This window comes from Colobus angolensis, unplaced genomic scaffold (assembly GCF_000951035.1).
Source record: "Colobus angolensis palliatus isolate OR3802 unplaced genomic scaffold, Cang.pa_1.0 Scaffold302, whole genome shotgun sequence".
NCBI lineage: Eukaryota > Metazoa > Chordata > Mammalia > Primates > Cercopithecidae > Colobus > Colobus angolensis.
In genome coordinates, this window is record NW_012116289.1 from 2992995 (window position 1) to 3010734 (window position 17740).

The 17740-nt window shown below is 42.2% G+C and overlaps 1 protein-coding gene and 1 long non-coding RNA gene across 4 annotated transcripts in view; both read left to right on the top strand.

Moving 5' to 3' along the window:
- AOAH (acyloxyacyl hydrolase (neutrophil)) overlaps positions 1-17740 on the top strand; it is a 214565-nt gene that overhangs the window by 120453 nt on the left and 76372 nt on the right. For all 3 annotated transcript variants that reach the window (XM_011950150.1, XM_011950151.1, XM_011950152.1), the window contains one exon: positions 13400-13491. In XM_011950150.1, the coding sequence (XP_011805540.1) occupies positions 13400-13491 (92 nt within the window). The remainder of the gene's footprint in view (positions 1-13399; positions 13492-17740) is intronic.
- LOC105517579 lies at positions 7729-10034 on the top strand. Its single transcript, XR_001002690.1, has 3 exons — positions 7729-8111; positions 9561-9708; positions 9986-10034. It is a non-coding gene; the product is annotated as an uncharacterized LOC105517579 (long non-coding RNA).

Genomic DNA, 17740 nt, shown 5'->3' on the forward strand with positions numbered 1-17740 from the left:
CATGGCACAAGTATACATATGTAACAAACCTGCACGTTATGCACATGTACCCTAGAACTTAAAGTATAATAATTAAAAAAAAGAAAAAAGAAAGTGGACCACATTCCCAACACTGGGTACAGATGGCCAGCCTCAAGTCCAGGGTGGACAGGGAGCAAGAAGTTTTACTTAAAATTGTGAAGACTGAACATTTTCCTTTTCTGAAATGGAATTGAATATAACCAGAAGAGTATATGTTATCTGAGAATGAGCACAAGCATAACTGGGCTGGTCTGAATTTTCTTCCAGGGAAAGGGATGAATTAGCACCACAGATGAGCGGGCAGTGGGAAAAAGGAAGGAGTTGTCTCATTGCACCCTGTGGTCCTGCCTGTCTCATGTGCCAGTTAAAGACCTCAAACTCCAGCAGGAGTCTCCCTTGGGGTCTGATAATAGGAATGCATATTACAAATCAAGACCCTTCAGGGAGCCCAGACATGTTTCGTTCCATTCCTTTGCTGCACCGAGGACCTGATCAGATTGTCTGGCAAGCACAGTAAATGCTATAGAAAAACAAGTGGGCATTGTTTTATAATGGGCCCTTGTGCCTTCTATGAGGCTACTTGATACTTCTTTGCCTTTGTCTCCCTATAAGGCAGAAAACACGTCTGTGTGTACATGACCCCATCCCAGCTGTATCCGCTGAAAAGGAATCCACTGTCGGGCATTCTCCGTGCAGTGGCCCTTCTCCTCTCCTGCTCTTGCCATCCTCTGCTTAAGTAGTGGGGCACCCGGGAGTCCTGTTTACAGCTAATTAGATTAGGAGTGTATTCATCTGGAAAGATATTTGTAGTTCAATAAAGACAGTATGAAGACTCTCTCTCATGGTTCCACAGACACAAAGGGTTCTGAGTCTCATTCCGACCTGTCTGCTCCCTTTCTCCTTAAACAACCTGAGCTTCTCTCTGAAATATCTAAACCTCAGTAGTCAGGTTCAAATCGACCTACTCAAACCACAAGAAAGACCTCAACTTAGAAAGATGTCAAAGGAAGATGAAGAGCAAATCCAAAAACACTTTCGTGCTGGTTTTGTTTTTTTTCTTTTTTTGTTTCAAGGGAAAAAACAATCGCTGCTTGAGTTGTTTGTTGAAAAAGAAGAGGAGGTGGAAAGATCATTGAGGCCAGCAAGGGATGCTGCCCTCCTGCCTCTTCCCCCATCTGTTCAAAAATTATTTCCAAAATATTAAATGCTGCATTTCACTGAATCAGAATTGCATGATGGGCTGGGGGAGGGGGCGAGGAGAGAAAAGTGATTCTGAAATACAATTTCCCAAATATTTATTTTGCTAGCTAAAGCTGTTGCCTATCCTATTATAAAATCTTTGCACGACCCCTGGCAGGCAGTTGTCTGTAGGGTAAGTAGACGCAGATTGAATTTCGTGCTGTGTCAAGGACAAAATGAATCCTTAATCTAGCTGCTGAAAATGCATATTCACTAGAGAGCAAAGTGGCTCCCATCTCTCAAGCTTATATGCACTTCATTTCTCCCGTTGAGATGATTTTGTATATCAGGTTTGGCTACTCTTTATTAACCCACAAACAGCACAGGCAGTATCGAAGCTCTCACCCTATTCTCACTCACCCGCCCTGCTTCCCACTCTCTAGATTTATCACTGCACATAAAGCCTCCCTTAAGCACAGAGGAAGATTTTCATGATGCATGCAAAATATGGAAATTCTATCTGAGTTACCTTCATGTCGACTCCAGAAATATCTAAGCATTATTGTGCTTTTTATTGTATTTTAAGATGAAGAAAAGCTATTGTTTAGTAAAACTGGACAAAATTACACCTTCTGCTCCTCAGCCATCTTGCAGGCTAGCGGATTAAAGATGCTAGGTAATGAGGACAGAAACCTCAATCCTAGTTACTTCTCATTGATTCTGTCAGAAAAAGAGAGTTGTGTTCACCGTGGTGAATTCCGCTCTCCAGCAGCAATCAGGCCACAAGAGACAGAATGTTCTTCCGTTTCCTTTCCCTGTTCATGAACAGACCAGACGGGCCGTTCTTGAATTCTGATCAACTCGACGCCCTTCTCTCCCTACTCAAGGTGAGAATCCGGGTCTCTCACCTGCCAGCCATGTAGGGTGCACTCCCAGGCTCATTGTTCTGAAAACATCCACCATCTTGGCCCTGCTGCCTTCTGAGAGAAGTAAAAAGCCAAAAACCAGTTGTTATGAAAACTACAAGAGGAAATTATTTTAAACTCCATACTTCTGAAAAGCATTTATAATTACTCAGCCCACATACCTGCTCTGCCAGTACATGAAATACTTCTGTATCAGGAGGCAGTGTGAGTCTGTCAATGCCTGTGCTATCCAGCCTGCTGCTGCAACTAGAGGACAATCTCTTGCCCCCTGGTTAATTATGTCTGTCACCTGCTTCACTCTCCCCCACATTCCTTAGCCATCAAATGGAGCTCATGAAATTACTCATCACAGGGGAAACACCTAGAATCTCAAGTTCATTGGGATATGGAAAGAGAAAATTCCATCATTTAAAAATAATGTTGGGTGGTTGGAATTAATTGTCATACACTGTTCATTTTTTTTTTCCAACTAATTCCTTCCATGCAATTCCTTAGGAAGAGTGGGAGTAGGCAGAGATTATCCAGCCCAGCTCTAGTCAAACATCTAGGGGGCAAGACTGGATTCTACCTGATTTCCTAGGGAAATCATACAGAATTTCCACTCAAGGAAATGGTTTGGAGTTTGGGCAGAGTGATGAGCTAAACCACAATTCCTGGAGGAATATAAGGAAGAGCATGCATGAAGTACAAAGTCCAAAGATTCCAGAGGCAGAAATTGAGGATAGCATCGCTAAGCCTGACTGCTAAAGAGCTCAAAGGAAAGTGGAGCAGAAAGCAGCAAAGAGGTCATGATCTCATGTTGGTAACATATATTTCAGAGCCAACAAGAATGAGTAGATGAATCAGCTCTTCTTAACAGGGCAGGATATGGGCTCAGCTGTGGTCACAATGTCCCAGATTTGGTGACTTAAGATGAAAGTGTTTCCTTTTATGTAGTAATCCAGAGGGAAGCAGTCCAGGGCTGCAGGAAAGTTAGGTCATCCTCAACATGCAGCTTCCATCCTGGGGTCTGAGGTAGCTGCCCCTAATCCTGCCACCTGTCACCTGGAGGGAAGAAAAAAGACCAAGTGAAGGTACATACATCCCTTGGGAGAAGTTGGCATGATGGTGGTAAATACCACTTCTTTCTCACACCCCATTGTCCAGAACTTAGTCATATGGCCACACCAGGCTGCAACAGAGACTAAGAATTGCAGTCCATGGCTGGGCAGCCCTATGCCCAACTATCACTGTTCTATTATTAAAAACAGAGAAATAGATAAAGGTGGATAACTGGGGCTCTGGAGGTGAAAAGCACCGACTCAGCTTCAAAAAATGTAAAATCTAGCTGGGAAGAGAAATAAGCTCACCATAATTAATAATAATAATAATATAAAGCAAATATTACCATGTGCTTACCAAATACCAAGTATCCTATTTAGCATTATCTTATTTAATACTTGCAATGGTCTGAATGTTGGTGTCCCCCAAAATTCATATGTTGGAACTAATATCCACTGTTAGTATGACGAGGTGGGGCCAATGAGAAGGGATTAAGTCATCAGGGCTTCATCCTCATGGCTGGGATTGGTGCTCTTATAAAAGAACTCCCTTGCCCCCATGTGAGAATGCAGCAACAAGGCACAATTTACAAAGCAGAGGCCTTTACCAGACCCAAATTTGCCAACACCTTGATCTTGAACTTCCCAGTCTCTGGAACTGTGAACAATAAATTTCTGTTGTTTATAAATTACACTATAAGGTATCTTGCTATAGCAGAATATGGACTGAGAAAATATAGCAGAATATGGACTATAGCAGGAAATGGACTAAGACAATACTGAAATGACTCTATTATTATATGTATTTTATAGACAAAGAAACTGAGACTTAGCAAGTTTAGCTAACTGACAAAAGGTTAAACAAGGAGCCCAGATACAAACTGAGTCTGTTGGATCCTAGAGTAGAGGTCAGAAAACTATGGCTGTTGGGCCAGACGCTGCCCTCCCTGTTTTTGTAAACTAAGTTTCACTGGAACACGGCGATGCCCGTTCATTTACATATTGTCTATGACAACGGCAGAACTGAGCAATCACGACAGAGAGAAAGAGAAACCTCAGAGGTTGGACTCTTGGACTGGCAGAGGGTCAAAGAGGAAACGCTCTACTTTTTCCCTGAAAATGACTTATTTCACTGAAGTTGAATGTGCATCGAATAAGCATCGTACCAGACCAAACGGCCTGCAAACCTGAAATATTTATTGTCTAGTCCTTTATAGAAACAGTTTGCCAGCCCCTGCCCTAGTGCTAGAGGGTTAGGTGCAATCAGCTAGGCATGCACAAGCTACCATGAAACCTAGAAGAGGACACCTAAGAGAGAAAGGCCAGGGCAGGTGAGGAAGGCTCTGAGAGGAAGTCCAGATGTAGCCAACTTTTGGCTGTTGATTAGCAACTAAGCAGTCAAGACAGTGGAGCTGGAGGAAGAGCTTGTGGAGAGACCTGGAGGTCTGAGGGGGTAGGGGTAGGTTCAGGGGGACCCAAGTTGTTGAGGGGGATAGGAGAGGAGGGCTGTCAGGAGAGGTTGGGGACATGGAGATTTCTTGTGGTGGAGGATGACATTGAATAGCTACAGAAGCCTGCAGATTAGGGTTTCCCTACGTGGCCAGTCATTGCAGTCATGTAGGGCACTTATTCAAAATGAGATTCTAGGGCCCCACCACAAACCTACCCAATCAGGATCTGTACTTCAAAGAAGCTCCCTATGAGACTCTGGGAAACACTACTGAAGATGTAGGAAGATAGTGAGGAGGCAGGGCCCCTGGCCAGAGGTTGCTGCAGTCACCCGGGGCCAGCAGATGTGTATGCCCAGAGGGGTGGAATGGCAAGGTTTTGGGACAGCCTCTTGGTATAAAGTGAAAGAGAAGAGAGAAAGAAAAAGAGATCATCATTTATGATCACAGTCATGGGGAACAAGAGCCCAGGTCAGTCCTGGGGAGCAGGTGACCCCGGTGAGGTCTTCTCCACTTTCCCCTCTGTAACTTGACCTTGGACTTCCGGTATCCAATTCCAGTTATTACCCCCCAAAAAGGAAAACTACCCACATCCCAGAAAAATTGCAGTCTGGCTGTTTTAGAAATGACTAAACTTTTACAGAATCAAAGGTATTAGAAGAGTCAGCTTCGAGGATGTGTACCTCTTCGTGCTCATTTCTGGCCCTTGGAGGAATTTTTTTTTCTGTTTGTTTCAATGGCCTTCGAAAAAAATTGATTTGTGGTTATCTCTGTATATGAGGAGGATATTTCATACTCTTGTTTTCTTGCTTTTATGAATCTAAAAAAAGTTATTCAATCACCCTGGGAGGGAAAAAAACAATGGAAGGAAGGGAATTCAGTAGAAAGAGTTTAACTGTAGAATGTGTTCTCATTTGGTATGCGGCAGTGGGAGAAATGCATCCCTCGACTCATTCATTGAATAAATAAATCATAGGGTTAGAGCTTAAGTAACAAATAATAGAAAAGGAAAGGAAAGAAACTAAGAGGAGCTGACAAGGTAAAAATAAATAAATAAAAAGAGCTACATTCAAGCAAAATGATGAAACATGGAGTATTATTTGCCATTTTGTCCTCTTTGTATTTACGTGTCATATTTTGCTAGAATTTTTTATTTGATTGTTTATTCACTGCCCCCATAAGCTTTTGGACTGGCAGAGGGTCAAAGAGGAAACACTGTACTTTTTCCCTGAAAATGACTTATTTCACTGAAGTTGAATGTGCGTCAAATAAGCATCGTACCAGGTGCTGAGCAGTTATTGCTACTGGTCTGCTGGTGTGTAGTACATTTTAAGTCACTAAATTTGGGGGTTACCTGTTACCTGACAATGTATAACTGTAATGCTTGGTGTTTGTTGGTCTCCTTTGGACATGACATGATGAATTTAGCCCTGCGGTTTTGCATGTGGTGTTAGCAATGCTGGAACTATTTCCCCCTGGTCCCTCTGTGCTTGATTCTCTCTTCCTAGCCTTCCAGGACTCACACATTAGATAAGACTTCCTTCAAGATTCCTTTCTTGAAAGCCCCAGATGTGGGACAGATGTCCCTTCTGTGTGCTGGCACAGTACTCTGGACTGCCCTTAATACGACTAACAACCAACTTTTATTGAGCTCTTACAAGTCTAAACGTCATGCATAGATTATCTTTTTTAATTCTCTCAACCACCCAATGAGATAGGTACTATTATTAAGTTATTTTTATTGGTAATGAAACTGAAGCACAGAAGGGTTAAGGAAAGAGTTCTAGGTTACCCAGCTGGAAAGTGTTTATTGTCTGTGCCTCTCTAGAACGGTGAGTCCCATGAAGAAGGAGCCCACGGCTGCCTGGGACGATGTCCAACAGAGTGCCCAGCACAGTCTGGTGTCTGATGTTTCTCCCTCTCCCCCTCCCCTTCCCCTTCACCCTCTCTCCATCCCGCTTTGCCTCTGTGTGCCTCTGTGTGTGTAATGAATCATAGGGCCACAGGGACTTTCCCTCAATATGAGACTCATCTCACTGCAAGGGAAATCATATGGTTTACAAATCAAATGCACAGAGTTAAATTACTTTCTTGAAGTTGTCTATATTAAAGCCTTAGTTTATGAGAACTGTGCTACCTAATCTAGTTAAGCCTGAGATGACAGAGGCAGAAACCAGATGATGTATCCTCTCTCTATTCTCCCAGAACTTTATCTGCCAGGCCCCACTAGAAGACAGACCTCCAAAGCAGTGGTGTGTGCCATCTCCCTGAGGGCCTTTCCCCGGGGTATGTCAGGCCAGACAGGCCCTGGGTGCAGAAGAGTAGGGTGTGTATGGGTTTCTGTGTAGGGTCACATATGATTTCCGTATTTGTCCCCAAAATATTCATTCTGCACTCTTCATAAATTAGACACGGCCTCCATACAAGAGAAAGAGAGAAGGAAAAGATGGCGGCAGCTCTCAAATCATCTGTGCACTTCAGAACTTTTCACCCAAAGCACTATCTGGGAGACTACCCCCTAAACAGGCAACCAGGAAGCCTCATGTTCAAGGACTATCTAGCCCAGCTTGGCCCATTTTGTCATTTTATGGGATTTGGCAGCTTGGGGGCAAAGCAAGGAACAGATACAAGTGGGCTATGGGAAGCCCCTCCCTTTCTTGTTTCACTAGAACCTGGGCTCAAATCCCAGCCCTGCTATTTACCAGATCTACGACCTTGGCAAGTCATCCAGACCCACTCTGAGTTCAGACCAGAGCAGTCCTGGGCCCTGTGCTGCCCTGCATAAGGGATTCTTTTAACAACAGAAAACACAGAAATCCTCCAGGGGCCTGAATCAACAAGGGAAGGTGCCCTTCATAAGAGGGGTCCTCCCAGAGACTCTCACTGGGTTAAGGGTTGGTCATTTAATTTGCTGCTGTTTGTCTGAGGTGTGAGTACTTGTTTTTTATTAGAGGGAATATCCAATCTGATACATGTTAGTTGCTCTAAAGTGTTTGTAGAAGGGAGAGAGGGAGGGGAGGAGGGAGGAAGGCTGCCTCATAGAGTTGTGTCATTGAATTGAACAATTTGTGCAAGTTTCCTGTCTCAGTGCCTGGCACATAAGGGGAACCCAGAATTAGTTCCCTTCCCCACTCTGGCTTAATGCACGTTATCTAGGAAACAGCACATCCAAGCATCGTGAATAGGTAGACATTTATTTATAGGACAGATTCATGTAGCAGAGGCTACAGAAATGGGAGTCAGGCAGGAAAGTGTGTGTGAGGGACAAGGAAGGCTCTGAAAGTTGCATGATGTGGTGTTCCCACAAGAAAGGCACTAAGGTGATGGGAGGGGTGGGGACCTGAGCAGATGGGAGGCGGTGTGGTGGCACGGTGGGACTGAGAGGCAGAAAGCAGGAGGAACCCTGCTTACCTTCTGCAGGCGCCACTGCAGGACAGATGGAAAAGGAGCCGAGAAGCCAACTAGCGGAACAGGGAGACCCATGGTCCCAACGTTAAGCAGGTAGCCCTTGTCTCTGATTCCCGGGCCTTGAAACTGTCCAGCATTATTAAAAATACCAACCCAAGAGCTATTTTCTTTTTTTAGTAAAGTAACAATCCCCCATCTGCTTTGAGACTTTAATTCTGGGGAATGGATAAAACAATGCTTATTTAACTGGTGATGACATTTTTCATCTTTTTCCAACAGTGGTTACTTAGATTCCTCCACGTGACTTTGTACTGTTTGAAAATAATCAATTCAGGTCTAATGCAGGTATGTGTAATAGAAAAGGGAATATACTGTGCAGATTGTCCACAGCAGTGCAGGATGGAGAGAGCCCAAATGTAAACAGTGAAGGAAAGGCACTGAGGATACTGCCTGCTTTGCTGGAAGACTGGCAGAATCAGATGAATGAGGGATTAGTGTCATTACTCTCTTTCTCCCATGCAACAAAGCTTTAAGAACATCAATTGCTTGCTGAAGTTAGGGCTTAAAATATTACCTAATTCAAATTATTGTATTTACTAAATATCCATCCAAAATGGGAACCAGTGGGCTTTGTCGATGCATGGAAATACACACACACCTACCCACACAGGGAAACATTAAATGAAAATATTACACAAAATAGTATACACGTGCCAACTCTGCTATAAAAATAAATACCTATCATTGATAAAGGTCAGAAGAAATTTTGAAGCAATGCGGTAGTGATCTAACACTCACTAGGTTGCTCATGCTCTTTAAGTTTGGAAAATTTTTCTTGGTAAATATTCAGTCTTTTTCACATATGCACATTTAAGGTACATTTAAAACAAGTTTCCTAAGAACGTAAATGCTCAAGAGGAATAAGCAGGAGTTGATGAGGAAAATCTTAATTTGCATTCCTCCTGCCTCAAATGCCTGAAATATCTTGGATATGATGTTGCATGAATAAAGCTTTTAGTGTTTAATGTGATAGGACTTAAGCATTCCCTTTTTGCTAGGGTCTATAAAACATTTGCTATTAATAGCCACTGCTTTTCATTTTTATCTACCAAATTTACTAAGGAAAAAAATATGACAGGCTTCTATTGGTCTGCTCAAACCTTTTCTATTATCTGGCAAATAAATGTCACTCCTCTTAAACCTGGGACAGTTCACTTGGAAAGGGACATTAGGTGGTCTGCCCTAAACATGATGCTTCACATAGTAGGGCTCTGACTTGTCAATCTGCTTCCAACTGTCTTTTGGTCTTCCCCCACAGTCTTGCTGAAGTAAATAGGGTGAGATTTCTATAGCCATTGGAGATACTGAAATTGAAATACATCTTCCCCAAGTTTGCACACTAATGACAGTAAAACCTTGGCTTAACATCAGAAGTGAAGTCTAAAACATTCAACCAGGAAATCACAGGCTTGCTATATTTTGAGGTTAATTGAATGACCAGGATAAACCTATGCAGCTGGTCTGCCTGGGCCTTCCAGGGCTCCCGCTGAGGAATGCAATCTTACCCTGGCCCCAGTTGTGATTCAGCACCAGCCACTGTCCACTCCAGCTGAAATCCTGGTGGGGATGATTCCAAGGCTGACGACGGTTTCCGAGATATCAGCAAGGATTCCAGGAATCTCCCAGGTAGCTGAGCCCCATTTCTTCAGATTGATCCAGAGAGAACTGAGCTTGGAGAACATTAGGAACATGGAGATCCCACTTCCCAAGACAGGATTGCCTGCCGTTTTCCCACCTACCCTACCCCTCCTCTCAACATCCCCTCTTCCGCCACTGAAGACAACAACTTCATCACCCACCCCTGACTGAGAATGAGGGCTACAGGGGGTACAGAACCTATTTCCAGTGGTGTCAGAGCCAATCATGGAGTTTCTTGATTTGTGTTTCTTCTTTGTATTTGTAGAGCTAGACATAGAAAACAGATCACCTGATTTCTAGAGCAAAGCCCTTTCTCTACTTTGCTGGCACACTTCAGAATTATTTACCCCTCCCTTAGTGTGCCAGGCTACAGAGGGTATCCCTATGCCGCATAGTTCTTGTCTAACTCCTTCCTGTGAAAGGGAGAGCAGACCCAGACAGAATCAGAAACCTAGTTCCTCATCCAGTTTCCCAAGTCTGGAGTTGCCATTGCACAGATGACAGAGTAAAAGGTGAGGGAGTGGGGTGGAAAAGAACTATCATTCTTGTACATTTCAACGTGTTTTGCAGGTTACTGACTCAACACAGCTCATAAATTCTGCCTGCATCTCACAAGCCACTTGCTTACTCACTATCTCTGCTTAACAAATCTTGTGAGTTTCATCCATTCTATTTGTTTTTCTTGTCTTGTCTGGCAGAATTGAATATTCTCAAATCCTACAGTAAACACACATTGTAAGCAGAAAGATGCAGGGAAAAATAAGATAAAACACAGAGAAAAGTTTTGCTTTATAGTGTCAGGAGAAATAAAAACCCAGAGAATAACTGAGTCACAGTAACGGTGGAGTTTTGAGCAGAAAATGGTGGGTGCTGAATGCTAAGGGGTGACAAAGTACCGGTCACTGAGACTGCATGGTCCTCCGAGATTTACTGGGAGCTTTCTTTCCATGGGGTTGTTTCTGGTTCTTTAAAGAGGATAAATCATCATTAATACAAGTGCATCCCAGGACGCCATACTTCCTGACCATCTCCTCCCTCTTCCAGCCCCAACCGTGCTGGAAATCACACTTAGGATAAGAAATAGGATGGAGGTTTCATGGCATGTGTGGAAGGAGGAGGCAATTGAAGAAGGAGGAGCAGAGGAAGCTCAGAGACCCACAGAAAATATACAGGATATCATGGGATGACTGCTGCTTTTGAACAATTTGTTTGTTTTAAGAATTATTTTGAAAGTAAACATAGTAAAGGGGTTCATGTCTTAGCCCTTTGAATAACAAAAGCAACAAGCATATTGTCCAATTCAAGCCGTGTATTAGTTTCCTTGGCTGCCATATAAAAGTTCCACAAGCTGGGTGGCTGGAAGCACCATAAATGGATTGCCCCAGAATTCTGGAGGCTGGAAGTCTGAGATCAAGATGTCAGCAGGGTTAGTTCCTTCTTGGCAGTCTGTAAAAACATTTATTCCATGCCTCTCTTCCAGCTTCCGGTGACAGCTAGCAATCTTTGCCATTAACTGGCTTCCAGAAGCATCATTCAAATCTCTGCCTCCACCGTTGCGTGGCCTTCCCCCCGTGTCTTCGTTTCTGTCTCTTCTTCCTGTTTGATAAGGGCTGGTCATAGGGGGCCCATCTTATTCCAGTATGACCTCTTCTTAACTAGTTACATCTGCAACAACTCCAAACAAGGTCACATTCTGAGGTGGGAGGTGGGGTTAAGACTTCAACACATCTTTTTGAGAAACATAACTCAACCCATAACAGTCCACAATTAAGAAATATAAATTTGCATTTTATTTATTTTGAGTTCTCATTCTCTATCTCTCTGAAAGTAGGAGGATTGAGTTTTTCCCAGTTTAAAGATTTGTGGTAGATCTCACATATAAACTGTTCTATACACGACACAAACTGTTAACCATGGTTATTTCACTAGAGTTATCTCTTAGGGGAAGGTGATGGGGAGCTTTTATTTCTGCATTGTAAATGATTATAATGTTTGCATTTCTAAAACAAACCCATGTACTACCTTGCAATAAGAAAGAACAATAAAGACATATTTTCAAGGGGTTAATGGCTTTTCTTTCCCTCATAGCCTCTAGCATCAGAGTCTCCTTAGGGGAGGGATCTTCATGGATGAAGAAAAAAGCAGGAGGTCAGGGTCATGTGCCATTTGGAAAATTGTGCTAAAACTACAATTGTTTTGACGTGCTTGACTTTAGATATACTTTAATTTATTTTAAATTTTAAAATAGCATTAAAGGAGGACTCAAGGTTTTCACGTTTACCCAAAGGGAACGTGGGTTTTCAATATTGAGAAATACAGAGGCTTCTTGCAGCCACTCATGGAGGCTTCCTGTCAGTGAAGGCAAAAAAGGAATATTGGCTTTTAAAGGTTTTATCCGAAGAAAGATGCTGAGATAAAATACAAGATACTCTGTCAAATTTGAATTTAGGATAAACAACAAATTTTTCAAGTATAAGTATATTCCAACCATTGCATGAGACATACTAATCCAAAAAATTATTCCTTGTTTGACTGAAATTCACACTTAACTGGACATCTGTTATTATTTATGTATGTATTTATCTATTTTTGAGACAGAGTCTTACTCTGTTGCCCAGGCTGGAGTACAGTGGCATGATCATGGCTCAATGTAGCCTTGACATCCTGGGCTCAAGCAATCCTCCTGTCTCAGCCTCCCATGAAGCTGGGACCACAGGCACATGCCATCATACCTAGCTAATTTGTTATTTTTTGTAGAAACCAATTTTACCTCTGTTGCCCAGGCTGGTTTCAAACTCCTAGGCTCAAGCAATCCTCCCAAAGTGCTGGGATTACTGGCACAAGCCACGGCATCTGGCTGGCACCCTTTATTTTTATTTGCTAAATCTGGCAGCCCTGTTCCAAACATACCAATTTAGATAAGTTTTTCTAAAAATTAGACCACAGGAGAGATTAGTCCCAGAAGTCACTCATAAAAGGAACAATACGAGGTTGTAGCTCATCACATTTTTCTTTGCTGATTTTGCACAAGCCATAGAAATGTGGTTCAAATGAATCCTATTTTTGTCAACACTTTGTATCAGGAGTTCTTGACAAATTGTGCAGGAGTTGCAGGGGGTCCGTGAGCCTCCTGAAATCACAGGCCAGGTTAAATACACGTGCATTTTTGTGGAGAAAGGAACCACAGTTAGATTCTCAAAAATGTCTGAGACCTCCAGGAAGGTCAGAGGGCACCACCTTAATGCCTTAAGGCCATAACTTTGAACCCAGGGAAGGCATTTTTTTCTGAGGGATTGGGCATTATTTTTCAGATTAATCACTTTTCAGATGATTGACTTTCTGATGGCCTAAACTGCAAAATGGAGAAAATCTCAGAAAATGTAAGAATGGGAAGTTCAGTCTGCTGAAGCATTCCTCCCAAGTGTTTGAGATGCCAAATGTCCTGCATGTTTCGCAAGAGCTGAGTAGAAGACAGGTCAAGGGTAGTGCTGATCATTGTGACTTCCCTGATGAAGCTGAAGGTTAGAGGCATCTGCCTTGAATACCAAAAGCCCTTAAAAAGAGAGACTGAGAGTGGGAGGCAGACAGACAGAGAGCAATGCTCAGGCCATGAATTTTCTTACTACCTTTAGGAAATAAATGACCATTTTGATAATTGCTACTTTATTGTTTTCCTTAGAACTCTTTCATCAATCTACCAACAGCCCTTACCGATGAGCTCGACTGGCCCCAACTCTCTGGTGTTACAGGATTTCTGGACTCCACTGTTGGGTAAGTGTCTTTGCATGCCCTCAGACATTTCAATACATCTGTGTAAAGAAAGAACAAGAGATGGGAGTTGCTCCCAAGATGTTGAAATGAGAATTATTAGGAACTGCTTCTAGAACATGAACTTGAATTCATCCACCATACAGTAGGATGTAATGCAAATTGCATTTTAGCAGTGCTGGCAAGAAAAGCATATTGCTGCCATGGGCAGGGTGGGGGTGGAGTTCCATAGTTTACTTCTGATGGAATATACTGAACACATCACTGAAATTTTCTGATTCAAGGAAAACAAAGTTTACTTGATTATTTGTTCTCAGAAATTAGTATTTATAAAGATAATGGCTGAAGCTAATTGGCACTTCTCAAGGTCCTAGAATCATCCTGGCTTTAATGCCCCAGATTTGTAGGTAGAGACCAGGCCTGGTGAGTTTGAGTGACACGCAAACCCAATTCACTACATATGCCTTGGTGTTAAGGCCTGAGGTCTGCTTCCCAGAGCCCACACTTGGCAGGGACACATGTGATGCTGGTGAAACTTGGCAAGTGTCCCTAACATGGTAGAAAGTCACAGATATGAGTGTATGGCCATCCCACCCTGAACACACCAGATCTTGTCTGATCTCTGGAAGGTAAGCAGGGCCTGGTTAGTATTTGAATGGTAGAATGTCACAAATATGAGAAGTAATTTCTCTCCAAACATCCCCTAAACATTTATAATAGTTAATAAGCACAAGGAAGATGGCAAAGGAATGGCTTCCATGTGTAAAAAAGAAGAAAGGATAGAGCTTTGATTTTAGGTCTAAAGGCAGGACAGAACCAGCTAGGAAGCCCCTCTCTGACTCAGGCAACAACGCCAGAAGGCTGGAAAGCACCATGAGATAAGCCATGAGAACTGTGAGGAGGGCAAGTGTACATGGGGCATGATTTACCCAAATCTATAAGGAACAGGAATGCCCCCAAGGGACAGACATTAATTATTTTAACAAGCAATTATTCTGATGAACAAAGGACATCGCATGCCATGAATAATTTATTTGATGATTTTTACTCATCCGCTTTAAAAATATTTCTTAAATACTTGCCACCTAACCAGGCACATATGTTACAGGTGTTCATTTAAAGATAAATAAGGCTTGTCCCATCTTTGTAGTCAATTGCAATTAAGGCAGATGAGACAAGTGAACAAATAATGGTAATGCAAGGGAGATATAGCAATGACAGGCCTCTCACAGAGCCATGGGGCTCCGAGGAAAAAGAGTTCATGGAAGTGATCAACAGTCACTTCCTTTGTGGGGGTAACGCATGGGAGACTGGGGTGATAAAAGGGGTATAGAAGAAATTAGGAAGATAACTAACCTTCAGGGAAACGTACTCATATTGACATAGAAATAACCTGTGAATATAGGGAAAGCCAAGGAGATGTCTTTTCCAGTGTAGTTACACCTTTTCAAACTTAATCATGTTTTTTTTTTTAAAGGCTAGTCCTTGTCATTAGTGTAAAAATACTAAAATACTTACTAATAGGGATAGTAGGAAGTAACCTTTGAGAAGTAAGAAGTAACTATATGCCAAGCATTTACTGAGTGTTGTATAGATATTCTCTCATTTAACCTCCTTGTGAGGTAGGGGGTATTAGTCTCTGCATTTGCGGTTGAGAGATCCAAGAGCAAATACACAGAATAAGAATCTTGACCAAGGTTGCTCAGCCGAGAGTGGTAGGGTCTGTTTTCACGGAACCTTATGTCATATCGTAACAAAGACATGTTCTTGCCTCCCATAATTTGGGGAGCAAGAATGCTTCTAGCCCACAACTCCCAAACTTGGTGTTGTTTTTATTCTTTGTGTGGGAACATGGCTCACTCTAACCATTGTCCCTCTGTGTGAGAACACAGCTACGGGATGGAGAAATGACTAAGAACCAAAGAAGTCCTCCCCACGTGGAGGTGTGACCTGCCCTGTTTCAGTGACCCATCATATGCCTCCTTAGGGTCCCCGTAAGCCCAGACATCTGGAAACTCCTGAGCCCCAGCCTCAGTCCCCTCTTCCCTCTGCTACAGCCTCTGTTGTCTTTACCTGGAACGCATCCAGAGATAACCAAGCCAAAACAGGTTTATGGAAGAGAGAACCTTGGTCATCCCCCGGATGTCAACATCAGAAAAGAAAAAAATAGATATGTTTAAGTGCCCTCCACCCAGTCTAGTCATCTCTCAATAAAAGTATCTGGAATTTTCTCTCAATCAAGGCTTTTATGACAGTAACAAAAAGAATTAGTTATGTATGAACAATGAACACAGTTTACTGTGCCTTTAATGAAAGCTTAAAGTTTTACATATTGACTCTATAAATCTCAACTACCTTTTGGCCCCATGAAGTTGCCATAAAAGAAATACCAATCTGATATTTAAAATTAATTTCCAAGTAGTTTAAATCTTTACTGGAGTCACTCAAGGAATGAAAGAGGAATCCACTCACCATGCCCAGCAAACAGATAAAAAAATGTTTCCTCATTTCTTTCCACTTACAGCTCACACACACCAGTAGTTGCCCTGCATTTCCTAAATCTAAACTTCCCCGAAACTTGACCCACACTTAGCTCCTGCTCCCAGACTCTTTTCAGTTGTGTTTAGTTTCTGTTGGGAGGTAAGAGGGAAAGCTCCCTCTTCCTTTCTGCATTTGTTCTGTCCTCCCACCAGGGGTTTACTCCCTTATCAATGTAAAATCCCACTAGGTCTCCAATCTTGCAGAAGTTTCTATTCATCATCCTGATCAGTGCCCAGGAGGCAGACAGGATCTTCCATCAAGCATGATAATGGGGTAAGGGGAAGAGGAAAAGTTGAGAGTCTTCAGACATGAATGATTTCTAACTCGTAAGCATTATGCGGAGAAATTCTGACGCCATCTCACAAAGTAAGTGATCATCTAGGTATGGCTTATATGACAATCATCTCTATCCTGAGCTAGTCTTTATTGACCTAGTACCTTTTTGTATTCAGTTCTCTATTACCGCTTACAAAAAACGCATAGTCTGCTGAAGCAACTTCCTTAGTGTTGACTCTAAGTCCTGCCCTTACCTGTTGCATTTCAACGAGGCACACACTATAGCTGATTGTTCACCTCCCCTGCAGGAACTTTTCTTTCTTTGTGTTTGTGGGACCCCAAGCTCCCTAGCTGTTCCTCTCAGAATGCTCTTTTTGCCAGCTGTTTCTGTGTACTGTGCCTGTGTTTGCTGCCACTCAGCTGGAGTGGAGAAGAATATACCAACTCGTTTTGATGGACAGGGAAATTCTCTGTTTGGAATCTGAGTTGCAATGGATTCCCCCATTAAACAGAAACAGAGGCAGCATGACACTGCATGCGTAGGATCGCCATTCACTGTGTCCCTCCCAGCAGTAGTTACAGCTAAACTATCCATATACCATTGCATAAATTATACCCGCACATAATCTGTGCTAGGCCAATCTCCTTATTAAAGGAATAAATAGTTATAAAGTATATAAGATATCAAAGAGATTAGCATATGATGGAGGTCCTCGTCTTGTGGAATCAGGAAAATGAAAAGAATGTTGACCCAGAAGCAGCATTTCTGAGAGGTATATACAGCTCCCGTGGGCATTTTGGGCACATATCCCTTGAATCCAAATACTTATCCACAGAATTAGTGGATTTCTCTATTCAACTGGATCTCCAGAATGTCCTTGCTACCATCATGATCAGCCTCCTCCTATGGGTATCAACAGCGTTCTTGGAAAATGTACCTTGTGAAAGCATCAGGAGAGAAAATGGCTCCTTCCCTTTCATTCTTTGTTTATGCTCTTCGTCCTCTCAAAATTTATTATCCCCTTCATGAGACAACTTTAATTGAAATTATGTGCATGCATTAATGACAAACATAACCTCTTAGTTTTACAAACGTTTAGTTCTTTCAGTTGAGTTGATGTTAACAAAACCTGTTTTCTTGACTCTTGGGCTTCAGAAAATTCAATAAGTGATATCCCTTAAAAAAAAATTGGGATTTTTCTTCAGTGTGATTCAGGAAGGAATTGAGTAGGTCAAAAGCAGAAAAAAAAATATCTGTGGGGGTTAAGAGCTTGGCAATAGAGCGGTATAACTGTAAATAGAAAGAAAAAAGTATTTTTTTAAAAATCATAATACTCTTTTATTTATTTATTTTTTATTATTATTATACTTTAAGTTCTAGGGTACATGTGCATAACGTGCAGGTTTGTTACATATGTATACTTGTGCCGTGTTG